Genomic DNA, 13062 nt, shown 5'->3' on the forward strand with positions numbered 1-13062 from the left:
TATCTAAACAGTGTATAAAATGCAGCAGAAAGAGCTTTGCAATAAGTGTGACTGGAAACATACTTTATAAACAACCTAAGCCGGCAGCTGAGGGGATGACGAGTAGTTCGAGGTCGCGCTCGCTTTGCATGGTTAAACTAGTGAGGAAAAGAAATGATGAAGGTCAAGTATGAAATTAATTGTGAGTTCATGCTTCATTGCCCCCTCGAACATGCCCCAGGACTTTCAGGCGACGTATTTATTTACAGTCCAACAGTCTCTCCCCTTCGTCAGCGTTTCTCTCACCTCATTACAGCCTGCAGCGGCTCCCCGTTACCTGTTTCTGCTGTTAGTGGATATTTCCTTTAAATCGCTGCAGCCGAGATATTACAGTGGACCGGCTCCGCGTGACACCCGAGCTGTGTTTTCAAACGACTGATTGACTGGACAGATTTTTGGGAATTTCTGTTTTGCTTGGACCTGATTGATTAGATTATTGTATATTTAGAGGTTGTCCAGGATTTCAAAAGTAAATATTATGAACATACTGTTTTCTAATGTAGACATGAATATTTAGGGAATAGCGATAGTGTTTTTAAGTATTCACAAATCTAGATACATAATACCTGCTGTTGTTTTTACTGTCATTTATTTTTACAGTGTTGTAGATAACCACAGCTGACAGTGGACAAAGGCAAAACCTGATCGATTTAAATTCTCCAATTACCCTCAGGAGTGGGATAAAAGCCAAGCTTGTGCACGAACAACATGCAAACACTGCACAGGGAGCTATTTTGGCCCAATCCAGAGACACACATGTAACATTTTTTTCTAAAAGTGCTAACCACTACAAACCTCTGCAGCCGCCTCCCATATTATAAATACACAGCAGGAAAAAACAATGTATGGATAACAAGTAATGACAATGAATTTAAGAGATGTATAACTTTAAAAAAGTGTCATTCGGGTGAAAAATAAACAAACGGTTATCCAGTGTTATCTCTAGCTGATTTAACATGTATTTTCACTTAACCTGTATAAACTGCTGAGGCGAGAAATTAGTTCAGGTAGTCAAGGTGACCTTGAATTACAGAACAGTGTGACACACACACACACACACATGCACATGCGCACGCACACACGCACTGGTAGCACTGTTGAAATGACAACCTTCACGTGGCGGGGACTGAAGTCCTGTATGAGCTCTGCTGTGTTGATACTGTGACCGTGTCGGAGGTCAGAAGTTCAGTCGTCCATCAGCGGCTGGAGATCATCTCTGTGAAAACATCCTGACCTGAAGCCCTCCTTCTAATGCACCGCTCTGAATTAATCTCAAATCGTTTCATCCCCAATATCTCATCATTCTCACACTTCATAATTCTTTTTAAAACAACGTAGTCCTTTCCTCACGCCACCTCTGCGGTTTGTTTTTTCCACAAATTGTTAATTTTTACTGACAAGAGGCGAAGCAGTGCATTCTGGTCTTTGCTGTATAAATGACTGCTGGCCGCCGAATCCTGCCTGCTCTCCACTTGACTCGCTCACTCCCGCCCTCCCTTTCTTTTCTCTCTGCACTGCACTGAGAGACGCATGTGGAGGAGAATTGTAAATGTGTGGAGCTGTGTGGATGTGTGAATGCAGAGTGCTCGTGTGTTTCTGGAAGACAGGGAGGCATGCAGGAGGGAAGATAGGAATTACAATTGGGGGACGCCGACATTGCTCCCCCGGCCGTTGCGCGTGTGTGTGTGTGTGTGTGTGTGTGTGTGTGTACAGGATGAGTGTGAGTATGCGCGTATATGGGCGCACGCTGCAATGCTGAACAGGGAAAGTGGCTTCCTCGGCCCCCCCCCGGCTGGGATTATGTAGCGGCCCGGGGGCAGCGCTGCGTCTCAGGGAGCGCGGAGTGGGATCAGGCCTGCACAGAGTGGGATGAAGGGCCGGAGCTGCTGGGAGTCGGGGACGGTCCGCTCCCTCTGCAACTCGGGCTGCCTGAGTAAACTCAACCGGGGTCAGTACTACAGTAACGGCTGAAACCGCAGCACAGGAGCACGGAGCTGTCACACTCCTCTCCATCTGTCCAACAACAAATGCTTCTTCGTCCTGCCATCTCCTTCTTGTCGTGCGTCTGAGAGGTAGCTGTCATTCCTCCATTCATCTCTGTCCTCCTGGCATCTGTCATCTTTCGCCATGGTTGCTCACATTTCTCCATCACTGCACTGCCTCATGCAAAAAAAAAAAAAAAAAAAAAAGAAGCGGTCTGGCATCTTCCTTGTGTTCTTAGCTGCATGCATTCTCCTTCCCTCTTGCCCCTCGTTCTCCCCGTGCTGCTCTTACTCGGACTCATTCGCTCTGCTCTTTGCGCCTGCTCCACCTGGCATTTGCATATGGATGAGACGGAGCCTGGCAGGCCTGCGTGTTGTGTTGGCAGAGCGTATCTGTGTACGCATATTATTAGTAGAGTTCATTGCACCATTAGGGGACAGTAAAAGAGGATGTGTTGTAAATCCCATGGTCCTAGCACCTGTTTGTTACCATGGAGTAGGGATGGTGAAGAATATTTGCAAAGATTAATGCTATGTTTTTGAGCTTTCCACTCATGAGAAATATTATTGTGTGTAACCTATTAGGATTTTACACAGAACAAATAATCTACTATTACTGGTCATGGCAGATTGATGATATCCTAAATAATCTGTTTTGTGTTGCCTGTGTGATTATCTTGTTACCACTGCAGCTACATGTGAGCTGTCACTGCTTCTTTTATTTTTCTGTGAAATCTCTCCACCTATCTCTCTTCATCCGTCTTCACTCATGGCGGAGTTGGACAGTGTGGAGCGGAACAGCTGTGCTTTTAAGCCGCGGGCTCTCGCTCTCCTCACTTGTCTGTTTGTTCACTGAAATGAAGTTGGCACAGGTAGTGCAGCGTATGTTCTTTTAATATTTACTATAGTATATTTGTTTTGCACTCTTTTCCTCAAGCGCTTGACGTGATGAAACGACAGTAACATGAGCCAGAAAAGGGATCTTTGGGAATCTCAGCATCGATTCAAAGACAATAACCTGGAATCCTCTCAAGACCACATTCTACTCCTGAGTGACTCCAGGATTGTCTCAAAACAATCTAAACAATCAATTCAAAGAGTTCAGTGAAATGCCACGTATTGATGTCAAAAGTGTGTTTATCTTTTGTCATCATGACTTGGTGTGTGTGCAGGTTTTCATTAGCCACCTAAAAAACCCAGGCTAAGTCTGAATTCTACTGGAGCCATAAGACTGCTGTCTGATGGCTCTGTAGCTTTATCACTGAGTAACTAACATTTCCATTAATAACTATATCGAGGGCTAAGAAGTTTGATTTTTAATCCTAAACCAACTAATGGATCACATGACAAATAAGCACGTTTTAAGATTGTCTTTCAAATACAATATTATATGGTGTTTTTGCAGGCTCACATTTCAGTAGGCTTAGAATTTCTACATGTTACACAAAGTGACAATTTAATAGTTTAGCTATATGTACACTTGCACCAATAATTTTATAACGCTTTTAAATCTTAACACACATTTTAATTATGAATCATAATAAGTTTCTGATTACAGTTTGTCTCAACTGTCAACAAAAGAATGTGTTGTTGACATTGTGAGAAACAGTTTTGTGTGAATAACTTCCACCTGGCTCATCTTTTAATAAAGGGCTTTCTTCTAGTTTCACAGAACTTGAGTCTCTATAGGAGCTTGTTCTGAACTGTTTGCACCTTTTTGCCGGTAACTTGATGTCCTACAGGTCTGAGTGACATTCAGATGAGATGATGATCATCCTGGACAGTGGAGAGTCGTCTTCAGTCTCTGCCAGACTGTAGCTTTGTTTTTCCCAATGTCTCCTGCTTGACCTTGTTCTTTAGCAGTGGACACATCCGACTCTCACTGTATCCCTCTGCCAGTAAAGCTAGAATTTACCCATCATCTGTATGTGAAAAATGTTTCTTTTCAGGTCTGTTGGCAAGGTTAATAGTCTTTTTTGATTCCAGTCATCTCTGAGATGTTACCTGCACTGTTTTTGCCGCTCAGTGAGTGTTGATATAGATCCAAAGACAAACTGAGGATACATAACTGAGCATGTGACATATAGGTGCTTCATCAGACCCTTTCAAAATGAAATTCTGTTTATTTCACAAAGCACATACAGCTGTTCAGTGTAAATTTTTCAGAGGTTTTTCACACGGTTAAGCTGTCGTCTGGGGCAGGAGAAACCACACGCTAAATTGGAGAGCTCAGTTTTGCGACTAGACTGCTGTAGAGAAAAGCAACAAATAAGGCAGGCTGAATAATGAGATGCCTTCCAATGTCCCAGCATGGCAGAGAGAGAAGGACACACATGCCAAACAATCGCATCGCGCTGACAGCCGTTGTCGCTGGCTTGAAAGCAGCCGTCCAGTTTCAGACTGGAATTTGAGTTTGTGAAGAAATAAGGCAGCAGAAAGGATTTCTGGACAAGTGGTCTGCTCTGTTTTTCTGGTTCAAATGAGTAATCGATTACAAATAAAGTGCAAACAAATAAAGGCTTCTTTTTTTTTTAATCCGTCAAAAAAGTGTCTAGACTGCTGTCATTTAAGAGCCTTGACTTTTACCTGTCTTTAATTGCAATATCAGTTGTCCTGCATGAGGACTTGCCTTTGACAATCGGTCCTCCCCGACAACGGCATGTTCTCTTGTGCAGTGGAAATGTCCTGGTACGCTGATGCCACTGTGGTGGGCAGACTTATTTTGAGTGGCTTTCTTCATGTGTAAAACCTCTCCTGAAGCTTCACTGCCGTGTGACATTCTACACCTATCAATCGCTTCTCGTTCAAGTGTGCTTCTGTCTGCTTTGACACTGTTCCTGCACAAGAGTAGAGAACGAAAAGTTTCCTGCCTGTCTAGATATAAATATGCAGCCTGTTCACATCCTGGATGTATTTTATCAAGAAGGGGTCAATGCAGAGGGTCTGGTGCAGAGTGCGCCTGCCTCTGCTGTCACCTTTTAAAAATGATCAGGTATTAATGCACAAAACTTAAGAGTACTTATGCAATGCCTCCCAGCCGTCTCTGTGACAGTCACCTCTACGGCTCCTTTTCTTGCAGCACTGGCAGCTGCACAGCTACTGTGATGGATCACAATTTAGCTGTGCTCTGAACCGACCCTGACCTCAGGGACTCTTTCTGAACCCCATCGACACTAACTCAACAGTGAGGACTTATCAATAGCCTGAGCTGTCACTGGGAGATCTTCATGATTGTTGAGCTGTTGAAAGTTTGTGGAGTTGTCTTTTCAGTGATGATAATAGAGATTATTCAGTGGGGAAAGGATTTGATTTGTTGAGCTACTTCATTACAGCAATAATAGACATTTAATAATATATATGTTGTAAAAATGTAGGTATTTTTTCTTTTTTTTCTGAGGAACTTCACCTGAGGGAGAGCAAAAGTCACTTTGAGTCACCCCTTCCACCACCAGATGGAGCACTGCAAGTGCCTCCCTCCAATAGGGGGTCACCAGTCACTCCCTCCTCAATTTGGAGTATGTTCTTTTAGTTGAAAGCCCAAACTTACCGAATGGCTTCCTGATTGTTTGGATGGGTCGATGTGGCTCAGGCACTTTGTACCCAAACCTCCTGGACTGCCTCCTGACTGGACTGCCATGGCTCTGTCCGCTCCATTTTAATGCCTTTCTTTGGAGGTACTTTATCTCTCTCCAGAAGGTCAGATATGGCCTTCAGTTTGGGAGGCACTCCAAATCCAAATGTCCCCCAAAGAGAAGGGCTGGAGCTCTGTCAATATGTACAGAAGCGGCCTTCATTTCACGTCACATTTCAGTTGAATTGTTCCCCAAAATGAATGCAGAGGACTTTGTTATTGTTGTCCTGCAGCGCACATGCAGTTTTGGACCCGTTCTGACAGAAATGTTTGCCCAAAAAAGTAAAAACCCAACACAGGCACATTTATAAACCTCCAGCTATGTTGTGTCTGCAAACTTGAGACGTGAGCGGTGTGACTGTGCAGGGAGGGGCGGGGCCATGAGTGCAGCTCGCTCAGAGTGAGAGAGGGATAGTGACTAATATTTTAACACAAAAAGCTATATGGATATAAACAGCATCATATCTAATATCGAATTTTAGGAAAATATTGATTTGCCGTATCCCCCCGTCCTATATCAAACATTCTGAAGCTTTCAGACAAAAAAAGCTGTGATACACTTTGTGATTGTGGCTTAGATTCTTGTTTGTGAGTCTAGATCAGACATCAGACGGTTCACCGTGGACTGTCTCAGATGGCAAACACGGGTCTGCACAGCTGCAGTTTTTTTAATTAGTGGAGCAATATCCTGGAAGCTCGGCCACAGTGACCAGACCCGTGTGGCTGAGCTGTGTTTGTATTCTGAGACTGCAGTTTAATTAATGCTCATAACTACCTGACTCTCTGAGGTGTGCTGTAAGACCGAGCCATTTTATTTTTACCGGTTTAATGCACCGTGTGGGATTTATTTTTTTCGAAAGTAACTCTGGATACTAGTGTATAAAAATGAAGCAGGCTGCAAACTGATTTACTCTGAACCCCTCGCAGACTGTAAAACACGACTGGTTCAAAGTCAGTGCTGGGCTGCTGCTTTTCATCTCATCCTTTGTTGTTTGCTGCTTCCTGAGAGCGTTCGATCGGAGACACTGGCTGAGCCGTACTGCAGAGCTTTGGGGACAGTGATGGGTTGCTCTGCACGGTTTCTCATTTGCTTGTGGAGAGCCGAGCGCCGTGTTCCTGGGCTTAACCTGCTGCCTTTTCGGTTTGTGTCCTTGTGATGTATCTCCGGGGAGGGCTGGAGCCAGTTAGCAATTACTGGCCAGGATTACAGTCCCATCCCGTGGGACGCATCGTTGCCTCTCGTTCAGTTTGTACGGTCTCCTGTTTCACATACACTTCTTACATCTTCATCTTCTTTTGGACACTCAGTCAGAATTGTCGTCGCTCTTGTTTTGGCTGTCTGTGCTGAAGAAAAGAAATCTTTGATGGAAAAATATTTTTCAGCTTACATCTGTTTGACAGCTGTCCTTGACGGGAGCCTGAATCTTCCTGATCATTAGGTATTGTTTTAATTAAGGTGTAAAGGTAATCACTATATGATATTTATGTGAAAATTCAAAAACATTCAAGAAAGTGAATAATTACCTGTCCTTTGCTCAGTCGTACGTTCGGTTTAAGCCCAGTAGAGTAAAACTAAACAAACAAAACAATGAATACCCAATTAGATGACAGTGAATGTGCATAATGAGATTTGTCTCTTTCTATATAATCAATTGAATTTGTTTCCAGATAGTCTAACGACTGTTGAAAACAATTATAGTTGTTTACCGAAGCAAGTCCAAGCCTCTGAAAGAGACGGGCTTTGTCCACATTCCTAAAGAAAACTCTTCTTGGGGAGTTGCTAATGAGCATTTTTTTGTCCATATTAATCGATCACATCAAGGCGTTGCGCTCAGTTTTCATGCATTTATGTGACATGACACATTTCAAAGAGAATTTTCTGTTCTTGAGTAAGTATGACTATTTTATCTTGGCTGAAATGACTCGGATTTAGAAATGAAAGAAACTCTGTTCCAGAGAAAATACAGTCTAGGTTCCATGACATTCGTGTCCCCTCTAATTAGGCCTGGGAGTACGGTATATTTAAATACCATCTTTAATCCAGAGGGGCAGTGCGTTGCTCCCATGTGCTCTGCTGCCACGGGGTGACGTCTTGTCAGCCGGAGGCCTGGCTGCGCTGATCCGACAGCCTGCCCTCCGGGACGAGCAGGGAGACGAGCCCTGACAGTGAGACCTCAGACCGCTGCACACCCAATTACATGCTCCCTCCGCCTCTCCTCCCGCTTTTTCCCCTTTTGGTTTCCCGCTCGCTCAACACTTCTGTTCTCATTGCTGAGATGGACGGTCTGGACGACGCAGAAACAAAAGAATTGTGCGCATATTGACGGGCAGGATGGATGAGGCTTCGCCTTCTGAAATGCTGACATTTGATGAGCTCCAGCCCATAATGAGCTTTTGTCAAGGCCAGGTATTTGCTGAAATTATGTCTTCTGAGAAGAGCGGAGTATATAGCTGCAGGTGAAAAGAACCAGACTTCCATTGGTGCTGATCGAGGTGTTCTTTGAGGTGGTAGGATGTGGGGGAAGGGGCGGCAGCTCGCCCTTGAGGCATGACTTGCGTGGTAATGGGTTCCTGGCCTTGCCTCGCGGGCGTCGACTTTGCCGCGAGACGTCATCCATCTGCATCTGCTAACGCGAGGGAAGGGGATGGAGCTGTGGGAAGGTGGGCTTGGCTGTAACACCGATGCACAGACACACAATATTCACTTTTTGTTTCAGCTCAGAGTGTGTGAACATCTAATGCAGCATCGAGGTAACGCCACTTTAGTGTTGAAGGTGGCAGTAGTGAGTCGTGGGTCTTCAGTCCAGCTCTTCTGAGTGTTTAAGTCAGACTTTTGTAGTTTCATTTTAAGTTAGAGGGGCTTTTAGAAAATTGCCTAAGTTTTCTTATTGATAATATAAATAAATAAAACTTTATAAATGGTTGATAATATAAATAAAATGTGACAGCCAACAGACTCCATTGAGCAGTGACTGTAATAGCTGCTGCAGATGCAGATTTTCCTTCATCGTTCATGTCACTTTGAAAATCCTCAGATCTATGTTGCATTTGGGACCACATGTTAAAAAATGGGTTTGTTCTTTTCAGATGTTTATAAAAGACCATATATGGGTCACATGAAGACATTTGCACCCCTGACGCCTGCTGTGTGAACTCGGTCTTAGTGAACTCTGTTTCCCAGTTCCTCCGGTGGTGCACCCTGTCAGCCTGGATCGGCCACCATCGCAGGCTCAGGATGTTTGTCAGGACAGTTTTGCAATAAGAATGAGTTTTGCAGAGACTGTGCTCTCTTCTCAGACTCCCAATATGCCTTGGTCCATGTGACAGTTTATTTTTAAGTGGCAGCACTAGGTGCTGCTGGACTCGGTGGCAGAATGAGGGTGAATAACATGAGCAAAGCGTCCCTGCTGTTCTGGCAGTGACTTTAAGTAGCTGCATTTTAAATGTTACAGCCACACATTCACTCACCACAACAATCACAACCAATCAGTCAAATCCACTGGTATAAATATTGTGTTCTGTGCTGTGCTGTCTCATTTCTGTTATCAGTTGTTTTGTTTTTTGTTTTTTTTTTTCACCTCTGAAATCATCCTAATGCTACACCATCCCCTCCTATGTAATTTCACACTCTCAAATGCGGATGTGATGCCGAGCATTAGGCTCCACTTTCCTCTGGCTCAGTCGGTGGTGGCTTTGACATTTGCTAACCTTGAATTTTCACCAGAACAGGAGGTACTGCCATACTTCTGTTTAGGTTTGCTGAGGCTGCCTGCCATGTTTGCTCATTTAAGGAACCGCTGCAAGCAGAAGCTCTTGCATGTTGCACTCTGTGTAACAACTTGCATTCTAGCAGAAGCCCGTTTTCTTCTGTGATCTGTGACTTTCTGTATTTCTGATTTTTTTTTTTCTTACTGCACGCTAATTATTTTTTGTCCGTGTGTGCGTGATGCACAGTCTAACATCACTCATTATTAGAAACTTAGAAACTGGAGAGCTTCTGATCTCCTGTGTTTTAAACCTCTAAAAAGTTTTTCACTAATTGGCTTTTTTTTCCCCAAGAACTGACCAAACTTAAAATTAAAGTTAGTAGAATATGTCAAATACATGAATTGTTTTTATTTGTACTTGTCCCAGCAGCAATTTTCTTTGCATTTGCCAGCAAAACCTACTGAAATAGCAATTATATTTAGTATTTTTGAAGTATTTTGACTCTCAAATATGCATAAATAAATAAATAAATAAATAAAAACTATCTTCTCTGTGCACACTCATAAATACTGGTATGTGGGATTACTCACCTTGAACTGGTATCATGAATAATACATTTTATTTGAGAGGTTAATTGTTGCCTTATGGTAAAATTTCAAACTACAAATCAACTGACCTGTCCAAAGTGGTTGTAGTATAGTCACACTTTATCCATTTACGGCTGATTTCATTAGACGCCCTGACTCTCCTAACTCACTCTGGTTTTCTCAGCCCACGACTTCGCCTGTCTCCTGTTTGCACTGCCGCATTTTTCTCTGAACAACCTTTTTTCTCTGAACTTCTTTCTTTCAGCCGTCATGTTTTTCATCTCTTTGACGTTATTGGAGTTTTGGCTAAATTGATTATTGCTCTGTGGTTAGTAGTGAGTCAGAATTATTTCATCCAGAAGCCTGTTTGCCACGTGTACTCAGTGAACTCGGAGGCGTGTGTGTGTGTGTGTGTGTGTGTGTGTGTTGCTTCATACTGGCTGAACTTTTGTTACCTTTGGGGTGAAAATGGATCCCCAGGAATGCAAACATGGTGAGAGACTTTATTTCCTTCCCTTTCTCGCTCTCTCTCTCTCTCTCTCTCTCTCTCTCTCTCTCTCTCTCTCTCTCTCTCTCTCTCTCTCTCTCTCTCTCTCAGTTTCACGTCACCATTATCAATATATTGACATTTTCCTTTTATAATGTTGAGCTTGGCGTGCATAATGCAGTTCGAGTGACACTAGAATTATCTGTCAGCTGTAGCTTGGTGGACCCGACAGTGAAGCAGTGTGTCACTAAAATAAGTAACAACAGATTGCAGAAAAGCCAAAGGTGTGTTTTCGAGGCTGCATTTTGAAATGCTTTCATGTTGTTGTTGCGTCTTATTTTGTGATCATGCCAACAATCAAAAGGGTTTGGTCATTAAAATAAACTGTAGAGCACATAGAAATGTACCCTTTAAAAACCCCGTTTAACAGTATAATTGATTCTGTGCTGGACATTCGTGTCCAGACTGTTTTTTATTTTTTGTTTTTTTTTTCTTTCTGTCTGGAAATTAAGTACTGTGGGGAATTTTCAGGGAGAAGTACAAATGTCAACCACATGCAGGCTCTTCAAAAAATGAAAGGAGAACTGGAGTCATTGGTTGAATCATACATGTCATTACTAGTTTAACCTTAGTTCAATGAGGAGTGTGTGAACTGTTTTCTTCACTGTGACCAGTTTCTTCATATTCTAGGTTGGTTTTAGCCTTAAAATCAGCTTCTGTTCCTCGTAGGGTCGATCTTAGTAAGACTTGCGAGTCAAAAGCAAGAACCCAAACTTGCTCAAAATCATGGGTTTGTTTGTGCAAATGTTAATACGAGATATTGATCCTGAAATGACCCTGTGTTACTCGCTTCTCCATGAAGACAAAGATCCTGCCCAAATTTAAATCCAGAATGTCATGTGTGGCTGAAAGTGCTGCCGTGCTCTCTGGAGACTGATGCTCCGGCGCCGTGTCAGACCAAGGCTGTGACGGCCTCCGCCATCAGCGACAGAACGGACCGTTTCAGTGTGACAAAGCAGAGCTTGCATGCTGCGATGTGGAAAACAGACAAGAGACCATCACGGGGTCAGTGGGTTACGTCGAAAAAGTGGAGAGACTCGTCACACCTTTAACTTCACCGTTACCTGAAAATACTGTTCCTGCTGGATAAACAGCGTCGTCCACCTTGTCCTCTCTTTTGTTCTAATTCTCTATGTATTGCTGCTTCCCCTCATCTTCATCCTCCTCCTCATTGTCACCTTGTGATGTTTTATTCATTTATTTATTTATTTTTCAGCTTGGGCTCTGGCAGTAATTTTATATATTAGTGCTCTGTGTGCTTCCAGCTTTTGAAATCACCATAATGTGTCAAGAACAAGGATGACAGCAGTGACAGTGGTCCTTTTGATGGTTCCCACCATATGAGCTGGTGTGGATTCATTAAAATAGAAGCACGTTTCGCACATGCTTTTACCGTATGTGGGGGAATATTCTCATATGCGAGTTCAAAAACGTGGCGCTCCCTGTGCGTGCTGCATAGCGACAATGTCAGCAGATGCATTATCAGCAGGGACTTTTGTTCCGTCAAATCGCCACTCTTTCCTGTTGGATTGGAAATGAAATTCTTCATAAAAGGGAGTTCTGTTCATCCACCTCTTTTCTGAAGAGTCACAGCTCTGTTTTCTTCTTGGATTTGTTTCTTGTACGGTGTCATTCGGCTGTTTATGGGCCTGGGTCTTACCCCGGTATATTTCTGTCCGCGCGTGTGTGTGTGTGTGTGTGTGTGTGTAACATAGAACTGACACTGCAGCACTGTTCTCGTATGTTCTGTTTAACCTTGAGTAACCTCTCTTTAGCGATATCCCAGGGAAAGGCAGCTGCAGCAGCAAAGACTCATGGGTATTTAAATGCCAAATAGAACTTAGGTTGGGTAAGCTTCTCGGGATTTCTGCTGTTAGAGCAGTGACATGTGCTTCACTGTCTTGTCATGCGCCACTAGAAAGCATCCTGTGACACACATGAATGAAATCAGTCTCACGTTCACTTTAATAATTCCGAGACTCTTTATAAGAAGACCATACGTTGTGTCAAAAAACAATGTGACTATCTTCTGCATCGTCATCAATAATCACAACAATTTTTTCACTTTTTTTGTTTTGGTGTATTTTATCTGTAATAGAGAGGACAGGCCGGTCAGTGTAAAGTGAGGAAGCCCAATATTTGTACACTGGTGTGAGTCTAATGTTTTGTTGTTGTTGTTTTTTTTAAGCCAAAGATTTAAAAAAAGGCTACTCACATTCCTGAAAGTTTATCAGAATTTGTCATTATTGATTGTTGCAGATGACTCGGGAGACGAGGAGCCCACATCCCAGTCGGACCGCAGCGAGATCCAGGGCACCCTGAAAATCCTCGTCAGCAAACTAGACGACCTCAGCACGTGTAACGACCTGATCGCCAAGCACGGCGCGGCCCTGCAGCGGTCCCTGAGCGAGCTCGAGGGCCTGAAGGTTCCCGTGGAGGGAGGAGAAAAGATCAAGGCGGTCAACGAGCGAGCCACCCTCTTCCGCATCACTTCCAATGCTATGATCAATGTAAGTAGTCCCGAGTGCCGACCGCACCGCAAAACCCTGCAGCAGCAGCAGCAGCAGC

General features: G+C 43.5%; 1 protein-coding gene across 3 annotated transcripts in view; it reads left to right on the forward strand.

Moving 5' to 3' along the window:
* The window catches only part of osbp2b (oxysterol binding protein 2b), a 42208-nt gene that overhangs the window by 16571 nt on the left and 12575 nt on the right, over positions 1-13062 (forward strand). For 2 of the 3 annotated variants that reach the window (XM_030104801.1, XM_030104802.1), the window contains one exon: positions 12754-13004. In XM_030104801.1, coding sequence (XP_029960661.1) covers positions 12754-13004 — 251 coding nt within the window. Of the gene's footprint in view, positions 1-1786; positions 1988-12753; positions 13005-13062 lie in introns of those variants that run through there. The other variant, XM_030104800.1, reaches the window with a different exon arrangement.

Source organism: Salarias fasciatus, chromosome 12, assembly GCF_902148845.1.
Source record: "Salarias fasciatus chromosome 12, fSalaFa1.1, whole genome shotgun sequence".
NCBI lineage: Eukaryota > Metazoa > Chordata > Actinopteri > Blenniiformes > Blenniidae > Salarias > Salarias fasciatus.